Below are 22,357 nucleotides of genomic sequence, written 5' to 3' on the forward strand. Positions count from 1 at the left end.
TCAAATAATAGTTTTTGGCAATAATAAATCACTATCAATATCTAGAAACAGCAGCTCATATTAGGCTTCAGAATTAAAAATAGAATTAAAATTTCCAAATTAAAATACTTTCAAACACACAATTTAAAATCTGAAAATTTGATAAAAATTATCAAATGAACTTCAGTTCCTTTCAATCGATTAATAAATAATTCAAAAAAAAAAATGAACACAAACACATACAGGATCTCAATGAAACTTTATGTTTCCTCGAAGAGATTCCCTTCACTTAATTCTAAGCGTACATCTTTCGAGGATATGATGGCTAGCATCTTACAAATGCTAAAACCATCAACCCACAGAAAGTGTACTATGTATGCCGTGACCGGGATTTGATCTCATGACCGTTGGCTTAGAAGACTGGAAGGCTATCCTCTACGCCACGGGCTGCGGCGCTCCAACATAAAATAAAATAATAATCAACTCAATTCTGAACTGGTATAATCGTAATCAGATGATACCAAATGTTTAGGTTCTAACATTTGAATTGGCTGTAGAATTTGAGTCTGAAGTTTTTCGTGACATTTTGCCTAACTCTGATCGGTTACACCCACTTTTTTTGTTTAGAAATCATTCTGTACACTATATTACTTCAACAACATAAAAAAAAGAAAATTAAATAAAATCTTTACTTTCAATTTTCAAATGTTCTATTTCTATCCCCTTGTGAATAGAGGCAATTGTCAATCTGGATAAATGATTAATGATGAATGGTTAATGATGAAACGCAAAAAATCTGCTTATCAAAATGTGAAAAAAGCATTTTCAAAATATTGACTGTTTAAAACGTTAAACAGTGCATAAGACTACATTTTATTACGTTATTCCTCGAGCATATTTTTTTTTTTATTTTTACAATCCTCAATTAACACATTTTCCATTACCCACGCTTCAATTTTACATGAAATTTTTCGCTGCCTATTTCCGGTGCAATAGTTACATTATTATCTTGAAGCTTCAAGCAACGCCAGACAAAAGTTGTTGAAAAAACACGCGTTCCCGCAAAAACATGACATACCCGCAAGACTCGACATTTGTGATCTGCATATGAGCGAGTTAAAGAGAGCGTTCGCTCTCGAATGCTTCACTTTCAAATTTGACTTGAAGATATTCGCAAGCGAACGCAACAAGCCAACAATTTCCTCATTTCAGTTCTTTTAGCAACTGATACATCAAACGGAGATTTGGCCTGTGGGCAAACAATCAATTCGTGTGGATGGGATAGGATTTGTTTCGACTGTGAAACACGCAACGCAACGATTCCCTCTGATGATGCTAACATTAAATGTCGCGCAACATCCTCTCTTTTCACACAGCAAAGGAAGAGAATTGTAATACAATTTGAGGGGGCTTTGGAAGTATCGCCTATATTGGATCAATCATGAACAAGTATCGGAACCTTGCGTAGAATCCAATGGCGTATGATTTTTGACACCCTAGTTCACTATTCACTAACAGGTAGCGCTGATCAAATTGGTTCTTTTTGGTAAAACTTTGTATGGAAAAAAATCTACTTGCATTTTTCTTTTTTTTTCGGTGAGGGTGGCACACTTTTTGAAGAGTTCCAAAGATTTCCATTAATGTCCCGCATCATTTGCGCTCGGTGTTGATGCCGAATGAGGTGGTGAAAATGGTTTAAATCGCGAAAAACTTTTCGAATTTTTCCCGGTTTGTTTACTTTTTGGACGGTGGCAAAGTTGCCAGTTGCAGTATGTTTAATTTATTTTCGTAAAATTTTTGCCACAATTAATAATTCCTTAAACTATTATTTCTTTTATTCTAAAAATTATTATAACTGAATAGAAACTAACAAACGCTGGGAGCTGGAAAACCGGATTTTATCTATATTTAGCATCTACATTGAAAAAATGACAAAATTTTACAACCGAACTGTGTTAAACTTATTGAATTTTCATATAGAGATACGTCGATTTCTAATTTACTAGAAATACTTTCGAAAACAAAGTTTTTCTAATATTGTAAACTAAAATATCTCAGAAAGATTAAATATTAATCAATTCAAATTAACCCAAAATTTCAGCTTATAGACGAAATAATTATTATTATTATTATTATTATTATTTCATCTGACATTCTGAGTCTACATGAATTCTTAACAAACTAAGGTAATTTAAAACTATACAATAAGAAACATCAACAATTTACATGAGTATAGCTGCGTAATAGATGAGATTTTCTTATGTTTGATTTGAAAGTCTCTGTGGACGTGTGAAAATCGTTTAACTGGTAGAACCAATTGAACACCTTAAACATAGCGCGTAGTGGCTCTTGTTGTCCGTAGTTGGTCCGCTGAAAGTTGATTTTGGGCGTACATTGATATCGACCTGTCTAAGCAAGGCTGGACAGTCGATTTCTGCATTGATCAGCTTTTTCACAAAAACAGCACGTGCTATCACACGCCTTTCGTAGAGTGTTTCCATGTCTAAAAGGAGGCAGCGGTGTTTGTAGTCTGGAAGCTCGTTTGGGTTGTTCCATGGAAGAAATCGTAGGGCATACTTCAAAAATCTCGATTGAATTGCTTCGATTCTTTGAGACCAGTATGCTGTATGAGGGCACCACACAATTGAAGCTGTTTCAAGGTGGGAACGAACCAGCGAATAGTACAGCGAACGAAGGCAGTATGGGTCCTTGAACTCCTTCGATAGTCTTGTTATAAATCCCAAGTTCCTGTTGGCTTTCGATATAAGACCGTTCAAATGCTCACGAAATGTTATTTTTTCGTCGAGAATGACTCCAAGATCCTTAAACGAGGATACTCGTTCTAGCGCCACGTTAGAGATTCTGTATGTCCAATTAATTACATTAGTTTTGCGTGCGAATGAAATAACAGCACATTTTGACACACTAATTGTCAGCTTATTAATCGTGCACCAATGCTCAAATGTATCAATGATGGATTGTAGTATGGTGCAGTCGCTTTCGGATTTTATTTTGTGGAAAAGCTTCAGGTCATCTGCATAGCAAAGTCGGCATTCATTCGGTAGATTGAGCAGTATATCATTAAAAAAGAGCGAGAAAAGTAACGGGCCTAGATTGCTGCCTTGCGGCACGCCAGATGGATTGCAAAATTCAGTAGATTCATAAGATCCTAGTTTAACCGTCACTTGTCTGTTCTGGAGGTAGGACGCTAGCAAAGTGATGAAAGCTTGTGAAACACCGAGTTTATCAAGCTTTGCTAGTAGCAGTTGGTGGTTCACTCGATCAAATGCTGCCTTTAAATCTGTGTATATCGTATCAATTTGAAGTCCGTTCTCAATATTTTTTAGGCAAAATGATGTAAACTGGGTGAGGTTAGTACAAATTGATCTTCCGGGAAAAAAACCGTGCTCAAAAGAAATGTACGTTTTAATTTGACTCAGGATGCTTTGGGTAATGAATATCTCGAATAGCTTTGAGCCAGCGCACAAAGATGTAATCCCTCGGTAGTTCTGTATGTCCTGTTTATTCCCTTTTTTGAATACAGGAAACATCGTAGATTTTTTCCACAGAAGGGGAAACGTAGATGATGACAGTGAGCGATTGAAAAGAAGCGCTAATAATTGTGATTAATCATTGAAAAGATTTTATTATTTGAAATTTTTTCTTATCAATTTATTGTTTTAAATATAGTTTTTGTTTGGCTTTTAAATGACACTTCAACCCAGCTTACATGAAACCGTAGTAGAAATGGTTATCCAAACTTACTTTTAAGACTTATTTGATCACCATCGCAAACATGATAGTAGTGATATTTAGTTTTTGTTGGAAAATTATAGAAATTTTGTCTCTACTTTTGTAGCTATTTGTTAAGTATAGTTTTGTTGTTCCTACGCTAAACCTTGTGGGTAAATGATTGTGAAATCTTATAGAGTTTTTGGATATATTCAGGACAGTGACAAAATCCAAAATGTCACATGATTAACCTTTCCAGAACGTATCCAGGCCGCACAAACCTGGACATATTGACCAAAAATCTTTGCAAAATCCGCTCATTGGAACTCAAAATTTTCAAATTAAAAACCGGGCTAATCAGTCCAAATCCCAATATTTCAGGAATTGCGAAATTTAAACATGAAAAATTATATTTTCTCGAGACACCTGAGTGGCATTGATCTTATTTATAATTTTATAAAATGGTTATAAGTTCAATTTAATTAAGCAAAAATTGTTATTTGACGCAAAAATCATATATCGTTAGTTTTATAGGAGCTCGCCAAAATTGTGGATATATCCTGGGTAAAAATCGAGCTTTTTTCCTTCAAATACATACCACCCCCAAACCTCGCTTTCCTAATTTTTTTTCTTTGAAAATCCGCGTAAAACCAGCCTATCCGGTATCATTACACTAGATACCATTTCTTTAGAGGAATTATCCCAAAGTAATGTAAATCGAATTGTTGCCCAAGATTTTTAAGGAATAATGAAATTTTCATCAAATTGGCATCCCTGATAATGTTTTGAATTTCCGTCACCACGTGGTCGAAAATTGTTGTTTACATAAACACACGCTCCATTTTTCTCACTCATTTTGATTTATTAACTTGTTTTACATTTTACTCACATAATATGTTATTGTAGGAATTATTCATGTAATTTGTAATTTATTAACGCAGTTTGTCGGTTACAATTAACTATTAGTTCAGGTTAAGGAAATCAAAAAATAGTTGGCTAGATTTTGAATGGTTTGAATCCTGAAACTCAAATGAGTATTTTATCAGTTCAAATAATACAATCATTCAATCAATCATTCAATAGTTGTTTTTGAATACTGTTTATAACTTACACAGCAAACATCATTTTTGTTTCTTACGACTCAAAACAAATTTTCAGGTGTCTGGTATTCTGAATTCTAATATTTTGGCGCTTGAAAATGCTTAAATTCATTAGTTTCTAGTCAATTAATCATTAGTAACCAGTCTTCAAAGAGCAACCCATGTGCGTTGTGTAAAGAAGTTCATATACACACTTGTACAGTACCATCGAAGTAAGTGTTGAACTTTCTTATGGGTAAACATAGTTGAACTCAAGTGTAGTGTGCAAGTTGAAGTCCATGTTCAAAAATGTTCCAACAACTCAAGTAGGAAGACGGGTGGAAATTTGGTGCTGTTTTTTTATTGATAACGAAAAGTGTTTAAATCAATCAAAAGTTCACCCGGGAAGAGTTTAGATAAAGAATGGTGATTATATAAAATAAAATAAATACCTGAAATTTTATCATTAGCGATTGCTTCTATTTCTTCATCAGGGCCACGAAAATTTACAAGGGCACCTCTATAACCAAGGTAACATATCAAAAGCCTGCGTCCTAGGTTGCGGCGGCCTCAGTAATCTCCAGGCAAGAATCTGAAAGATGACGGACAAACGAAATGGCTGTCTTTTCACCGTCTCCGGTGATGAAACAACTATGCATTCGGACTGCTGGATTTGGAAATATTTGAAATTGACGAACGCGGTCAATGCAAACTCAAGCGGAGGAACAAATTGACATCGATATTCTGATTCGCTGCATTTAGAATGTTACCTCAAAGCGATTTTTATGTGTGTCATTTGAGTCTTAGGGATTTCAATGGCATGTAAATGGGAAAGGTTTCAAAAGCTTCGCGTTCGCGAATTTTCGCATTCACTATGTCATCGTCCTGCTGATAGCGCAGGCGAGTGCGCTATTTTAGGCGAGATCTGAGTAATCTATAGCTAGCGAGAAAAGTTATCTACTTTTTACACCGATTATTCCACACATAAATAGCGAATATATAGCTGTCAAACTGGAGTTAGATTTTTAATAACCATACAAATTCTAAATTATCAGAATTAGAGGATTAAGTAAAACGTGAGTGAAATCAAAATCATTGTGTTTGTTTTGTCTCCAACAGTCATCGATCCAAAGTTCGAACCATCCCCATCGTCGTCTCAAGTCATGAGAAAATCATGATAGGTATGCAGCGCACGTAACCATGACTCAAACTAACACTATTAGAATTTGATTAGATGCTATCATATTTTACCAAAGTTTCATTGTATTAAATAAATTTTACCTAAAAAACTAAGTGGAAGAATGTTGGCAAGTTGGAGAAATGGCTGCAACTGCACAACAAATCCAACCATGCAACGGACAATTTCTCAATTATTTGAATTTTTGAATGATTCAATTTATCTATTGACATCCGTGTTCTGATCCTCACACAGAACAATCTATGCCGAATATTCTGATCGAGAAGCTTGAAACTTAATGTTGGGGATGTCGAATACAATTCATTATTAACATTGCTTTTAATAAATGGTTACATTTGTAACTCAAAAATTAATCTGCAACGATCAGTTATTAAAAACTTATATTTCCATTCCATTCTAAATATTCGTTAACTGCATAATGTGTAAAGTTTTATAAATTTAAGTGTGTGTTTTAGATTAAGAAAAAAAGTCAGCGTGTATCGATTTGAGTATACTGAAGTGAGCGTGCACTGAGAGTGGCGACTCCAAGCGGTCGCTAGTTTAGGGCGCTTCCCGACAAGCCTCATTGACCTGATTGTGTTTTTTGTTTACTTTTGTCACCTCACGACTTTGTGGATTGAATAAGTGTGGAGTGAATGACCAAAGCAAAGCATGTATTCACTGTCTTTACACTGAAAATCGAAAATACCCAAACTTGAGAACTGCCACCCGCCAAACCTAAGTTCAAGATTGACAACTTAAGTTTGTGAAAAAATCACAGCTTGCCAATAAGCCAAACTTGTTCGTCAAGCGAAGAACTGTTTTTTGGGGGGTTTTTGTTGTAAGCGCATCTGATTCTGTTACCTCCATCGTGGCAGATTTAGGTTTGGGGGATAAGTTCAAAGCGAAGAACTGTTTTTTTTTGGGGGATAACTTTTATTCCCGCTTCATTCGCAGAAAGTCTCACATATACGATGATGTAGCTGCCTCTCTCAACAACTCTCCGGTGGTCGAGCGGTTAACATCCTGAGATGGTAATCGCAAAGCCATTGCAGGTATGAGTGTGATTCCTGTACCTGGCGATATTTTTTTTATTTTGATTTCCATGTTATTGTGGTATCAGATTTTGGGGGATGAGTTCTCCTTTAAGAGCTTAACTTTGTGCTATGCCACCAATAGCCAAACCTGTAGGGAGGGAGTTTCATTCGGGTTGGCGGGGAAAGTTCTCAAGTTTGGGTATTTTCGAGGTTCAGTGTATGAAGTTTGTCTAGGCCAGGGGACGGGGAACTTTTTGGACCCCAAAACATTTTTATTTGAGTTGATATTACCCCATGACGAAGAGTAAAAAAAAAGTATCCGTAAACACTAAGCGAGCTCTCTGAATGCCTCAGGGGAGGAAATGAAAATATACACTTTTCACTCACAAAATATTCACTGTTACCCCCAAGAATTTCACTTTTACCCCATTTGGGGTAATTTACCCCGGTTCCCCGACCGCTGGTCTAGGCAAACATGATTTAATTTCATCGTCTTTATAATTCGAAGCACGTGGGGGAGGAATTTATTTTCTCTCATTCATGCCCTACTTCGGTCAACGAATATGATTCCTTCGAGTTCTGAGCAGCAGTGTAGCTGGAATGAAGCGAATAGGAAAATCGATTGCGAATCACTCAAAAAGCATCAAAGAAGAAATGCCACTTTTGAACAAATGTTTATTGAAAGTTCACCTAGGAAAGCTGAATAATTAGCTATGTACAAAACATACATTATGTGTCTTTAATGCATAAAACAGCAACGTAGTATGAAAGCGCTACTATTACTTTATTCAATAGTTCTATCGGCCCCTTTCGTTGCCTTTGAGTAAATAGTTTAAAGCTTCCGAGACGATGCCAGCTTGTCTGTCAGATTCGGTCCTGCTGCTTTCCGATGGGTCCTCGTCTGGGCTATAAAACACTTCATTTTCAATAACATTCAACGCCTTTGTTACTAGACCACCATTACTTGTTGGATATGGTGAAACTGGAATATATAGCGGCTGCTCGGAACTGCTTTTTCTCCCGGTTAACTCCGAAATAATTTTTGGGGTCCACGAGTTCTTGGATTCTATTTAGGTCGAAGAAAAGGGTTAATGGATGGCACTTTTAAAGTTGAACATCCCACATACCTAGCTCGGCTACAACGCGCGCCATTTCTCTAATTTGAGTATCCTGCCGTTGAACCTGGAATATCAACTCGTTGATAGTAGATTGAAGTTCTAATTTTTCCTGGAGCACCATTTCTTCTTTCGAAGCTTCCTTACGAACTTGTCTGTAATTTAAAAAAAAGAATCCAATCATTTTCCATTGACTGAAAATATTTTATTAAACTAGTACCGTTGATATTCTAGAAGTAGCAACCCGGCACCAATGGTAAAAATAATAATCTCTCCTAGGAGATTGGCGCCTAGGTCGATAGCCATAGCTTCGTTTAGTACCGGAACCTGAGTCGGTTTGCCGAGATTCATAGCCCACATCTTGGTTTTGACTTCCATCCAGTTGTAGAATTGAGCCGGTGGCATGCAAACGTACTTTCGGAAGAATGGACTATTTTTGGCACGTTCCTTCAACAGATTCGCAATTGGTTTCGAGATTTGCTTCATAGCAAGCACGCCTAACTTGGCGGCTGGAAATGCACCCACAACCATGTTTACCGATAAAGGATTCTATCGTTCTTGGAGATCGAAGATTCTGAAATGCTTTATTGTGCGAAAATTTTCCAAACCGGAACCTATGGGAACCGTAATGATTACGCTATCCCCGCAAAAATATTAACTATATGTACTAAAAACTGATTCCACTCTGATAACTACCATGAATATTAAAAGATGAATAGAGAAGACTCGGCGATTCGTTTGTTTACGCAATATTTTGGTTCGCGAGCACGCTCATATTTTTTTAACCATTAATGACTTTTCTTGAACCATTTTATGAGATTTCCGATAGAACTGCGATTATTGTTGTTTTTTAAACATAGTGTACGGTTGAATTTCAAGCATTTTCGAAGTTCTGACGAAAGATGTTGAAAATGGTTGAATTTCAAACACAAATATGTGATAAAAACAGTTGCCATCTTTGGACGCGCAGAAAACTTGTTTGTTTTTAACTGCTGTGCGTCACATCGACTGATTGTTTTAGATATTTTTTCACTCCGGGGGAATTACTTGATCATAGAGCTGGTAAGTATCTGCTCGATTGAACAAAATCATCTTTGTATCATCCTCCAAATTTAACTATTTTTTTCTCAAACAACAATGAAAAAACTGTCCACCTTTGTACAAATGGAAACCGACTGCTACATATGGATCCGGATGAGGAGCTTCCAGTTGAAACCTGCAGACACAGGCAACAGCAAAACCAACGACAGCGATGCGGAAGGAGACAAATCTTCCGACAAGGGCGTTTCTAATTCCAATAGGAACTTCCATCCGGGATCATCTAAACACCGAAGGGGATATGAAAACGACGGTTGTTTTGCTTGAGACCAGTCTGGATAGGTTGGGGCATTTTCCACAAGGTAAGTTTTCATGTTATAATGGATTTCTCAAATTTTCGATAGAACTAACAGTTGTCAGTATTTTTTTTTTCATTACGCAGCAATGATGAGGTAAACACTTCCCTTCGCTCAGTGGGCCTATCTGGTTCGAAAAGCTGCAAGTTAAGTATCCAGCACGATGGGAGTAGCAGCCCCCCGAATCGGGTGCTCCTTAGTCACCGGAAAGCAGCAAGGCTTCATCCGTTCATGGCGGCAACAGAGGTAGACGAGGCAACCAGACCAAATTCTACAATGATTTTTGGATGGACGGTCATAATTGTATCACATTGGTAAACATGTAAATACTTAAATAAAGCTTCCATTTATTAAATTCATATTTGGCTCGTCGTTCTATATTCATTTAGATCAATTTCCCTGAATTTCTGCTCATTTTCACTTTTTTTATTATGCCTGAAAAATAACCATAATCCAAGTTCTTCTCGAAATCTCATTTTATGAGTTTTCCCTGAAAACTCATAAAACGACTTAACCCACAAAACTTCGATTATGGTTATTTTTCAAGCATTAATGGTTCAATATGGCCGAGCGTGAGTTAAAAGAAAAGTTACAGTGGGTTACAGTAAAACAAAATAAACACGGTAAACAAAGTTACACGCTAACTAAGTTGGAGCAAACGCACCAATACCCGGATCGGAAAGAATAATATTGTTCTTCAAATCTAGAGTTTGTTTTGATTAGGTCGTATAAGCCACTTGATCTGTTTCGAGAAATTCGCTGATGAAGTTTTCAAACACATTTTTAAATCTAGTATTTTAAATATCTTCAAATATTGTTTGAAATTTCGGAGTACGCAGCCGAAAAGCATTAAGAATATGCTAGTGCATTGGATATAGCCATCAGTTTAACTATTTTCACTGAAAATGTTCTTACGACCTTTCGCATCTTTTACTTGGCGCTAACGTCGTTTTGCAATCTCATAAATTTTATCATAAAAAAAGATTGTATTTACCTTAAACTCCAATAATTCCGTTCGAAATTGCATGTTGCACTGAAGTAAAACGCAATTGGAACCAGGGGTGATATGTAGAGGAACCTATTCAATGATGCTTGGAATAAGTGCTGCTGCGGACTTAATATTAGTAATGTTTTGACTAGGCTGGCTACTTGTAGTCACTTCGATGACCGTTCGATAACTGAAGAAACTTGTTTAAAGCCATTAGGTATTTTGGCTGTCTCTGTTGAGGAAAAAATAATGAACATGGTATTTTGCCCGCAGTCTTAGTAAAGGTTTTGAACTTACCTTATGCAAAAATTGAAGCACGCAGAAAAAGAACGGGGGTTGGTTTCGACAAAACGTTTTGTTGTTTAATTTTATACTATCAATGCAGATTTTTCGATAGTTTTCACAAAAAAGCTGAATTCAAATAAAAGAAAAATATAGTTATTCATACACTCAGATTTTTCATTACTTTCATTTGAAATCTGGTTGGTTTCAAAACGAAATAAAGTTTGTTTTATTACCGTGTGAATTTAAAACGTAAAGTTAAAAAAGAAAAAAAAAGTGCGCGGGAAAATTGTTTGTTTTTTTCAAATTCAAAGAGGAATGGTACTGGAGGTTTGGTCCGCATTCCTGAAGGAACCGTATACTTCGGTTACGGTAAGATGTTTGTAATTTTAACGTAAATAAAGATTTCAATTTTATATTACACATTCATTTTCAGAAAGATGAACGGCAGACGGGCCCTCAAATGTGGGATTATTGCATTCCCCATCTTTGCAGGAAGTTCCTACCATAGAGTATTTCCTGAGACAGATCGTGGTAGGGTAGCATTTTGTTTTTGTTTTGAAAAATGTTAACATCTACTGGTCGCCATTTTGAACTTGGGAGATTAGCACTGTTAAATTATTTCTTCAAAACATATAATTTATTCAAATTCAAAACGGCAGTGCAAATATTAAAAGCGAGTAGAGTAGAACGAGGACTTTCAGACGAGCGAAATGAAAACGCGTCCGCACGTGTTGGAGTACAAAATCAAAAGGGGACTTTATTACGTCAGAATATATAGTGGTATAATGTATTAGCTGTCAGAGTGGTATAACAAAACTAGGGGTGATCAGTTGGATGAATACTACACTTTAATACCCCCCTTCAAGCTGATAACCCTAGCAGACTTCTTAACTTCTCGAACTGTGGTTTCGGTATCGCCTTGGTCATGATATCTGCTTTCTGCTCCTCCGATGGTATGTACGACAGACAAACAACTCCTTTCTTGATTTCGTCTCGTACAAAATGCAATCTTACATCGACATGTTTAAGGCGTTTCGTTGGTTTCTCGTCTTCTGCAATACTGATGCACGCCTGATTATCTTCATAAATCACGATCGGTCCACCAAGATCAATGGCAAAGTCCACGAGCAGCATTCGCAACCAAATAGCTTCCTTAACAGCTAGACTCAAGGAAACGTATTCAGCCTCTGCTGAAGATAGGGCCACTGATTGCTGTTTTTGTGTCATCCAGGAAACAGTTGCGCCATACAGCCGAAAAATGTTTCCAGACATCGACTTCCGGTCTTTCTCGTCCGATGCCCAATCCGAATCGGCGTATCCCTCAATCACTTCATTCCCATTGCCTCCTTTGAACACCAACTTTAGATCAAGTGTTGCTTGGATATACCGCAGAATACGTTTGGCTTGATCAAAGTGTTCATCGCTGGCACAGTTCTGGAATGAGCTAAAATAGCTAACAGCTGCGCACAAATCTGGCCTGGATGTGACGGTGATGTATGTCAAACATCCGATTAGTTCTCGGAAAGGTTTGCGAGTTTGTTTATCAAGATCGTCACATTTTGACAACTTGGTACCTGGGGCAAGGGGAGTCGACTTTGGCTTACAATTGGCCATTCCAAAACGATCTAACAGTTTCGTCAAGTACTGCTTTTGACTTATCTTTAGGATACCTTCTTTAATCTGTCTTTCGATAGTCAAACCCAGGAATGTGGTGACGCCATTCATGTCAGTCATGTCAAACTCGTCTTTAAGTTTACCTTTCACATCTGAGATGACATCCAACGAACAACTAGCTAACAGTATGTCATCTACATAAATAATCAAATATATTGATTCTCCAGAAGCTTTCATAGTATAGAGGCAACTATCTACACTACTGCGCGCAAATCCCAAATTCGATACAAAATCATGGAATCTTGAATTCCAAGAGCGGGATGCTTGTTTCAAGCCATAAATGGATTTTTCGAGTTTAGCTACTTTCTGTCCTGATTCAAACTCTTCTGGCAAGCGCATATAAATTTCCTGTTCCAATAATCCATTCAAAAACGCGGTTTTAACATCAAGCTGGTGTAAAAACATTCTTTCTTGGTTCGCAATAGCTAATAAGACTCGAAGGGTGGTAAGTCTAGCAACAGGGGCATAAGTACTGTCATAATCAAAACCTTTTCGTTGTGAGAATCCCCTGGCTACAAGACGAGCCTTATAGCGCTTCGTACCATCGCCACTAGCTTTAATTTTAAATAACCATCTACTGTCAATCGCGTTTTTACCTGGAGGCAATGAAGTGAGAGTCCATGTCCTGTTCTTGATGAGCGAGTCCATCTCATCGGCGATAGCAGCTTCCCAGCAAGGCCAGTCGCCACGCTTGCGTAGCTCGTTTACGCTGCTCGGTATTCCGTCCACGAAACTCTCTGCACACAAGGCTATCTCGCAAGTCTCGTAGCAATCGAACCATACCGGCAGCCGACGTTGCCTTTCACTTCGCCGCAAATGCCGATCATCGATCGGGTCAGCATCCGAATCCGCATTCTCAGGAACATCTTCATCACTATTCACAGGAACCACTTTATTTTTATCACTTTCACTTATGTCCAGTTCAACTTGCTTCGGAACACTTATTTGCACCTCTGGTGCCACTTCACTCGAAGCTTTCTCATCGAAAACTATGTCTCTTCCAGTCACTATTTTATTGTTCACTTCGTCCCAAAGTCGGTAGCCATTCACTGTGTATCCCACATGGCGTAATTTCCGACATTTCGAGTCCAACTTCGACCGCAACTCTTTCGGAACGTGCAAGTAAGCAGCACTTCCGAACACACGTAGCTTTTCAACATTCGGTCGACGACCCATCCACAACTCGTAGGGAGTTTTACGCACATCCACAGCCGACGTAGGGCACCGATTGGTAAGATATGTGGCGGAATAAACGGCCTCTCCCCACATTTCTTTACCGAACGAACTATCCGCTAACAAAGCTCGCGCGCGTTCCATCAGCGTACGATTTAACCGTTCAGCCACACCATTGAGTTGAGGAGTGTAGGGCACTGTCAACTCCATACGTATACCTCTTTCGCGACACAACACACGCATCTCGGTATTCACGTATTCTTTTCCGTTGTCTGTACGAAGCCGAGCTATCTTCGTACCAAAGTGGGCAGTAACGAGTGCCTCATACTCACGGAAACGGGCAACAACTTCGTCTTTCGAAGCTAACAGGAAAACGAACGTAAAATGGGAGTAATCGTCAACGAACGAAACATAGTACTTGTTTCCATCCCATGTCTTCGGCGTTATTGGCCCACACACATCACTATGCACCAATTCTAGCGGTCGCGACGAACGTCTTTGTTCAACACACGGATATGGGAGTTTCGTTATTTTACCCGAGAGGCACGGTTCGCAAATCACCGTCTCTTTTTCTAATTCCGACAGCGATAATCCATCGACCATTTCGTGTCTCATCAGCTCACGAAGACCATCACAACTAACGTGCCCGAATCGTCGGTGCCATAAAATAGCATTGCGAGATACTTTACCGGTAAACATAGCTGTTCCCATCTCGCTCTTCTTGCAGAAAATGTCCAACTCGAACAATTTTCCTGTCAAACGGCCTTCAGCGACAACACTACCGTTCGCACTTATTTCGGCTTTCTCTCCCGAAAAGCACACACTGAAACCGGACTTCGTCACGCGTTTCACCGAGAACAAATTACAGTGCAGTTCTGGGATGAAGAGCACATTTTTCGCTTCACACTTTCTCACTTTTTCGCCGACAATCGTATACAGCATTACGTCACCAATGTATTTCGCACACACACGTTGCCCATTTGCAACGACGATTTCAACGGGTGGCTCAAGTGCACGCATACACGAAAAATAGCTCGAATCACACAGCATGTGATCTGTGGCGCCCGAGTCGATAAACCATCCGACTCGCACCAACTCTCCCTCAACCGACACGAAAGCAACTTCAGGCTTTTCTTCCTGCACGCCAACATTTGCTTTCTGGTTCTTCACAAAATTCTTCATGTTCGGGTTGTTGCGGAAATTCGATTTCTCCTTCGCACTTCGGGGACAATCGTTCTTCTTGTGGCCCACACAACCACACCCAAAGCACTTCAACTTTTTCTTCGTGTGTTTGCCCGCCATCGCAACCCCTTCACCCGAACTTCCTTCCGTCGCATCAGCGTTACGCTTCTTCAGATCGACATCCAAAAGGCGCTTTCGAACAAAATCCATAGTGACACCTCCTGGCAGGGTTTCAATGGCCGTCACAACCGAATCAAACGATGACGGTAATGTCAGTAGCAAATGACATACTGCATCCGACTCTTCCACGGTTGCACCACTACCCTTTAACTCGCGCACTAATTTGTCAAAACGCATCAGATGGTCCGACATCGATTCACCTGAGCCCTCCACATAACGCAATTTCAATAATTGCTTCCGCAGAAACAATTGTCCAGCGACGCCAGAACGTTCAAAAACGTTCTTCAGAGTGTCCCAAATCTCTTTAGGTGTTTGGCACTCTTTTACCAACTCCAACTGGCTGTCGTCAATCGCTTGCACGATCAAAGATTTACACTTCTTTTCGCGCACTTTCCGTTCACCGATCCGACGCTCTTTCGAAGCCCGCGCGGCGGCACTATCGTCTTCCGTCAATCGCAAATCAGGAATATCGACCACTTCTTGCTGGATACAATCTAACAAGTCGTGCATGTCCAAAAACGTTTCCACTCGAAATTTCCAATTGTGGAAACCACTTCCGTTAAACGCGGTAATCTTCGCTTTTTCCTCCATGCCTGGGCCCATAACCTCAAAACGGCAGTGCAAATATTAAAAGCGAGTAGAGTAGAACGAGGACTTTCAGACGAGCGAAATGAAAACGCGTCCGCACGTGTTGGAGTACAAAATCAAAAGGGGACTTTATTACGTCAGAATATATAGTGGTATAATGTATTAGCTGTCAGAGTGGTATAACAAAACTAGGGGTGATCAGTTGGATGAATACTACACTTTAATACAAATTAACATCACATAACATCAACATTACCTTCAAAGTATGTCATGCCTACAATTTTTTAATTTAGGCTAGTTTAAAAAATCAAGAATTTTGCATAACCATTAATATTGCACTGCCAATTTGGTTTCGTTACTATCGCACCATTGAACATGCGTAGTGTTGTTGTTATTTTTACCCTACCACCAGATGCCGAAAATTATAAACATGAGAAATCAGCTGTTCTGTTGACAAGTCGGGAAATACCTTATTACCACAAAGGGGTTTGTGGAATCTTTTTTCCAGAAGGCAGCAGAATTCCAGGTAAATTAAATCTAGTAGTTTTTGCTGTTCGTGAATTAAGTTAAAAAACAATTTACTTTTCGCCCCCAGGTTTGCCATCGCCGTTAATTCTCACCGGTAGAGAAGAACAAGGCGGCTGGAAGCGTACCATTGCTGGCCGGAGTCTGGCTTAAAAAGATGCGTTGGACAGCATTGGACTAGCCAGCTCGGAGATCGCACACTAGCCATTCCACTGCGCAGAACGGTTCTCTCCTGAAGCAGGCAATATGAGTGAGCTCATCTTTTTCATGCATGTACCTAGCAGTTCCAAGAAGAATAAATGCAAAACGACGAAATAAATAAAATTACAAAGTGTTAATTTCGATGTTTTTCATAAATTCCAAAAATCCCTTAAACTATTAAAATCAACTTGAAACCAAAATTTTCTGCTTTCATTTTAATTGCTTTTAAATCATCTATTTCGAACCTTGAAACTGTTGTTATTTTGAACTGGGTATTTATTCTCTTGATCCCAAAATGCATTATTCGTTTTATTCGTTACCCAAAAAAATATTTATTTCGATAGAAATTTTGATTCATTTTTAAAAAGGGTGTATTTCATTTCCAATCAAACGATAAGTTTAAATTAAATCGATATTTTCAGTCAAAGTTATCGAAAATATATTTGTGCATTTTCCCAACCAAAATTTTTATTATTTTCGACCGAAATCTTATTGTTTTTAAAATATATTTTTCTGCGTGTAGGGGAGAAGTTCGAATATGGTTATTTTTCAACCGAATGGAATTTCTGCGGAGAATATGGAAAATGGTTATTTTTCAACCTTATTTGGAAGAGCAGTTTGTTTTGATGGACGAATTTAATGGAAATGGCAGGCAATGTTAATAAATGTTTATAAGTATCAATAGTTTATTTTCTATTTTGTGGTGCACAATTTATCCGATACATATTCGGAGAACATGACAATATAATTTTTTTTAGGTTTTCAATATCTGTTCGCTAAACTATTTTTTCTTGCTGTGAACATGATATTATAATTATGATTATTACAATTATTGTAATGATTGATGCTACAAGTCAATTTTGATTCAGCATCAGATCTTCCGCCGGAGATTACCACCCCGAATAGACTTGAACCGTGAAAAAACCATGAAGTTCATGTTCACATTACCATCAAATGTATGGTTGGCACAATCATTTCTATGGTCCACGATACCGTGAATGCACATTGAAATTCATAGTTTACGACCATACATTTCATCGTTTTGACGAAAATAACCATGAAAAAGGGGTATTGTTATGCAGCGTGACCATGAAAAAAATGACGATTTTCCATACATTCAGATGCCCAAAAATATTAAGTTCATGGTAATTACAGCTTCCATTTTTTCATAGTAGAACCATGAAAATCTTTTTATTTTCATTGTTAACCCACTGAAATAAAAAAAAAAGCACGTGGTGGAATTTCATTTTATATTTTTTGGCTGTCATCATTTTTACAGAACGGTTTAATTAAAAATAGATTAATTTATTTACATTTATAATTTATTTTTAACACTGTTTCACATATCCCGGTTGATAATCCGGGTTTTTAGAAGAAGAAAAAATTAATACACTGGGATACACAAAATTGGCACTTATTTGATTGATTTTCATGATCTGCACTGCGCACCGGCTCACTACCTTTCGCGGAATTATTCTCGGGAAACGGCTCTGGAACCCATTCTAACCCCAGGCTCCGGATGTGCGAATAATAAGCACGGGTTGTGCCATGCATGCGCCCACGTCTTAAGCACTTAGCTCTGTGATACTCTGCTCTCTCCATCTGCCCTGGAAGAAAATAATTCACAAATAACTTTTAAGTCTTATGTAAAATACAAGTACTCACCGCGCTACCACCAGAATCCGTGCCGTCTCCTTCCGATTCCAATCTTTCAGCTATTTCCAGCTGAAATTGTCCGGAATAACCCGGTTCCGACCATAGAAAATATTAAATATGGCGCCCATTGGAATGGAAATTTTCCTCTATGCAACAAACCGTACACGCTCATCTTGAAGTCCCAGCTGTCTAGGTAATACATACAGTGAAATATTATGTATTAACCATATTTTTCATGGTTATCGCCATATTTATGGTAATTTCACAATAAAACCCAAATTTTACTTTTTAAAGGGATTGAGATTTTACATTGTTTTTCATTGTTAACACGAAAACCATTGTTATTACAATGTAGAACCATGGTCTTGGTCTATTCGGGACACGATGCATTCATTGATTGCAGGAAAAGCCTTTGAGGTGAAACTGAACGAAGTTTTGGATCCGCCCAATCAGTGGAGCTGAAAAGGATGCCAAAGGTCATAATTCATAATTCTATTCTAAAATACTAGAAAGACTTACTGGTAGATTGTGTAAATATCTCCGGATCTGGAAAATGCCGCTCGGCTCTAATCTTGTCCACTGGGATCCACTCGGGTGCAGTTCCATAAAGGTTGATTTCCCGGGTCGTCAAATATCTGTTGCTGGCTGGGTGGTTTCACCGGATGATTGATTAACTCCGAGCTACTTTCCGTGTTCTTCGCGTGATTGGCCACGATTTTCGTTAGGCTGTTAGAACAAACACTTTTTAGAAATTTTATTCTTGAATTCCGGAGTAATAACAAAATAATAAACGAGCTACCTGCTCCACACAAAAAACAAAATGTCGACTTTCAGAATTCAATAAAATTTTGGTTCGAGAGTTGAGGTTAAGTTTTCTACCATTTTATGGTTAACGCTTTTAAACTTCGAATATGGTTAAAAATTCAATCATAATCTTTCTTTAAAAATAACCATATTGGCAGTTTTACAGGGAAACCCAGAAAATAGTTATTTTGTAAATATAAATGGTTATATAAAATCGAGCGTGTGACAAAGTATGTAATTTCTGAAACTCACTTCTACGTAAAAGTTGTCGATCTTCACAGTATGTACTTTTTACATAAACAATATGTACAATTTTCTTAGCGTGTATAAAATTACCAAACTGTCAATTTTCTGCAAAAAATGGAATAAGTGATTTGAAGTGTGTGGTGATTTTAAAATACAATTTATATAATTGTAAAATTTTCTCATGTTTGAGCTTGAAGCCAGTTTTAAACTACTTGAAAGAAATGTCGATTCAGCTCGTCGATTCGAGTGGTAAAGATGATCTTAAAACACAGTTTGTGACTCGCGAGGGCGAGTATAGATTGATGACGCTGTCGGAATACTCTCGACCGAACCGAGTTGGATATCAAAATAATCAAAGCAACCCACAAGTGAGGGTATCGCTGGTGACCCTCCCTACGCAGTCTGGTGCGAGCAACACTAATCAAGAAATCAACAGTTCACAGCCTCCCGCGGCAGGTCTAGTCTGTTCCGTCTCTGGTGCTCTCCCTGCATCATCGGGAGCCACTAACATCAATTGTTTGGAACAAACCCATCAGAGTTGCAGTGGCTCATCAAATTCTACGCCTATAGGAGGAGATCGGATATGCTTCAACTATGGAAAGGAACTTTATGTTTACGCGTACAGAGGTGTTAAAAAGGTAAAAAAAATCTATTTGAAAAAGTGAAAGCAGCATTTAATACCTACAAAGGTCATTTTTATTTTATTGAGTTTACTTGATTTTCCTATATTTTTTTTAAGTTTTAAGTTTATTATTCGAAATTACGGTAGCCTCAAAGTTACATATAACTGTTGTACGAGGTCAAAGAGTAAACTTCAAGTGAGATTACATACGGTTTCTTGAGATTTCGCTCTTAAAATAGAATCACTGACGTAGCAACTTGTTGAAAACGGCCATAGATTCCGCCGATCTGGATTGAAGTGGAAGACTGTTCCAATGTGAAGTGCCGTAGACCAGGATAGTTTTCCTTGAAGTGGTGGTATGCCTAGGCACAATAAACGATCTGGAACTATATAAAACTTTCCTCATATTTTCCTTAACCTTATGTCTGTTCAATGAAGTCTGGTCGAAATAAGTAGAAATTGATTATTTTCAGGTACAAAGATGTAAATACCAAGAATTCATAACATTAGTATTGATTTCAGTAGAAATGGATTGACAGTTGATCACCTGCCTCATTCAAGTTGACTTCGATCTATCTTCGGAACGAATCCTGTCGAGTTGGATCGATTTTTACCAGGGATGGAAACGAAATGAATTTGAGCCGATCAACGTTCAGTCACAAAGTGCAAACTCAATCGTTGTCGACCCATAAATTGGGTTAGAACGATCATGGTTGAATACCGACAAAAAAATTGCTAGGTTTTTGTAGGTCGGAGATACCAGTTACTCGGTTTGCTATAGACTTGGATAAGTCGCAAGTACGCTTGGCTTAGATTGAGTATAACTCTTGCAGACGATCCAAAGAGATCGGAATTAGATCGAAGGCCTAAATCTTCCCATTCCAACTGTCAGCATGTCTTGTTGGTTGGGTAGGATTGATAGGACTTTTGTTTTGCTCTCGAAGGCCCCTGTTGGGACCAGGCTTGGCACATCGATCAATCGATTTGAAGAAATGCTATCTCAGTTAGGAAATGCCCAACTTAAAAAAAACAGGCAATTTCTACGATAAAATCGGGCTAAACAGGTACATTTTTCCTATAGGGCATTTTTTGTAAAATTTTTCAGGTTCGCCACCTGCCTGCGAACCTAAATACAAAATCTGACAAAAAAATTAGAAAGAAAATCAAGGAATATTTAAAGAAGGTAATGCCAAGGCAGCACTGCTCTAGTATTGGTACAGGCTGAGACGTCACACACAATCACGATAAATCTGTTAATTTACTAGGAAACTTATCTTTTTCGTTGATAATTCGAAGAATCTGCTGGAAATTTTCCACTTTGAAAACATGTAATTATAGAAGGATTCATGCCCTTCAAGATCGGTACAAAAAAAGTTGCACTTTCGAATAATTTTTCTATAAAATAGACCATCGAAAATGGTTTTAACGTTTTGCAAATTTCAGTGGGGGAAAATTTGCAAAACGTTAAAATTAATTCAAAGTCTTCCATGAAAATGTTTCTTCTTCATTTTTGCACGTTTTAGCTTTAAGGCGACATTGCATTCATTAATAAAATAAGCAGAAAAAACATAAAGCAATCTTCAAAGGACCAAAAAACTTCATAACATAGTGAAATAGTGGGCTTATAACATAAAGGAAATGAAATTGGAATTCATGTTCGTTGTAAAGGTTCCTCTTGCGTACGTGAAAATGGAAATACTTATATTTTTCAAAAACTCAACTATTCTGCATTTCATAGTTGCGAAATTAAGCCCGGTTTAAGGTGCATTTACAGTTCTTTCGAACGTGAAAATGAAAATACTTATATTCTTCAAAAATTCGACTATGCTGTATTTCATGGCTGCCAAACTAGTACACAGCAAGAAAAATTCGTGTAAATTAAGATCGAAAACGATGCACGAAAACGGAACATCGATTTTGGTGTAAAATTCTATCACGGTGTATTTTTTTCGAGGATGTAATTTTTGTGGCGTGTAAATTTAGATCGAAATCAATGCACGAGATTGGATCACAAAAGCCGTCGCGTAAAAATACACAGGGATGTAAATTTTAAAATTTATTATCGTAAATATTGATATTTTTTCTAAATATTAAGGTTTTTGCTTTTGTCTTGAATAAATACGCCGCATGTTTATTTTATTTTTTATTTATTTTATTTACATAGTATTCCGTCTCACGACATAACTTGACGAACATAATTCCTAAAATTCACTCGGTTCATAGCAACCGTTCTCCAATTTCTCGGGCACCCCACGTTCGCCAGATCACGCTCCACTTGGTCTAACCACCTCGCTCGTTGCGCCCCCGCTCGTCTTGTTCCTACCGGATTCGTAGCGAACACCTGTTTTGCAGGACAGTCGTCCGGCATTCTCGCAACATGTCCCGCCCAGCGTATCCGGCCAGCCTTCACCACCTTCTGGATACTGGGTTCGCCGTAGAGGCGCGCGAGCTCGTGGTTCATCCTTCGCCTCCACACTCCGTTCTCCTGTACGCCGCCAAAGATGGTTCTTAACACTCGTCGCTCGAATACTCCGCAAATACGCCGCATGTATCATTTTTAATTCACATTTATTTCCAAAACTGAACATAAAAAACCATTCGGAAAACGTCAGGCAGATATTGTTGTTGCATCCGATGATTCCCAGCACGGGGATGTTTTTCGAATCAGCATGATCAGCATCCTCGAATGGTTCCGGAAATCATAATTTTTCGGTCAGCAT

At 38.2% G+C, this 22,357-nt stretch overlaps 3 protein-coding genes and 2 long non-coding RNA genes across 10 annotated transcripts in view; 3 read left to right on the top strand and 2 right to left on the bottom strand.

Annotated features, from left to right (window-relative positions):
* Positions 1-7,661: 7,661 nt before the first annotated feature.
* On the bottom strand, positions 7,662-8,879 carry LOC129738616 (putative OPA3-like protein CG13603). 2 transcript variants are annotated; one of them, XM_055729851.1, is made up of 4 exons: positions 8,340-8,879; positions 8,132-8,274; positions 7,969-8,070; positions 7,662-7,910 (listed from the first exon to the last, which is right to left on the bottom strand). In XM_055729851.1, the coding sequence occupies exons 1-4, from the start codon at positions 8,648-8,650 to the stop codon at positions 7,837-7,839; spliced, it is 630 nt and encodes a 209-aa protein (XP_055585826.1). In that variant the 5' UTR covers positions 8,651-8,879; the 3' UTR covers positions 7,662-7,836. The 2 variants fall into 2 exon arrangements, with proteins under 2 accessions (XP_055585826.1, XP_055585825.1); XM_055729850.1 differs by having other exon boundaries at positions 7,662-8,070.
* Positions 8,880-9,010: 131 nt separating this feature from the next.
* LOC129740658 (uncharacterized) lies at positions 9,011-9,822 on the top strand. The gene is made up of 3 exons (XR_008736326.1): positions 9,011-9,181; positions 9,322-9,519; positions 9,600-9,822. It is a non-coding gene; the product is annotated as an uncharacterized LOC129740658 (long non-coding RNA).
* Positions 9,823-15,996: 6,174 nt separating this feature from the next.
* Positions 15,997-16,446, top strand: LOC129740645 (uncharacterized). The gene is made up of 2 exons (XR_008736312.1): positions 15,997-16,109; positions 16,179-16,446. It is a non-coding gene; the product is annotated as an uncharacterized LOC129740645 (long non-coding RNA).
* Positions 16,447-17,613: 1,167 nt separating this feature from the next.
* LOC129738945 (uncharacterized) overlaps positions 17,614-22,357 on the bottom strand; it is a 31,997-nt gene continuing 27,253 nt past the window's right edge. For 3 of the 5 annotated variants that reach the window (XR_008735694.1, XR_008735695.1, XR_008735693.1), the window contains 3 exons: positions 18,485-18,691; positions 17,975-18,423; positions 17,614-17,916 (listed from right to left, as the gene is read on the bottom strand). The gene's annotated coding sequence lies outside the window, so the exon portion shown is untranslated. Of the gene's footprint in view, positions 17,917-17,974; positions 18,424-18,484; positions 18,692-18,764; positions 18,860-22,357 lie in introns of those variants that run through there. The other 2 variants (XR_008735698.1, XR_008735696.1) reach the window with 2 other exon arrangements.
* The window catches only part of LOC129738944 (WD repeat-containing protein 20), a 74,253-nt gene continuing 71,004 nt past the window's right edge, over positions 19,109-22,357 (top strand). Inside the window, exon 1 of the mRNA XM_055730274.1 lies at positions 19,109-19,653. Coding sequence (XP_055586249.1) covers positions 19,237-19,653 — 417 coding nt within the window. The 5' untranslated portion in view covers positions 19,109-19,236. The remainder of the gene's footprint in view (positions 19,654-22,357) is intronic.

The sequence above is a fragment of the Uranotaenia lowii genome, chromosome 1 (assembly GCF_029784155.1).
Source record: "Uranotaenia lowii strain MFRU-FL chromosome 1, ASM2978415v1, whole genome shotgun sequence".
NCBI lineage: Eukaryota > Metazoa > Arthropoda > Insecta > Diptera > Culicidae > Uranotaenia > Uranotaenia lowii.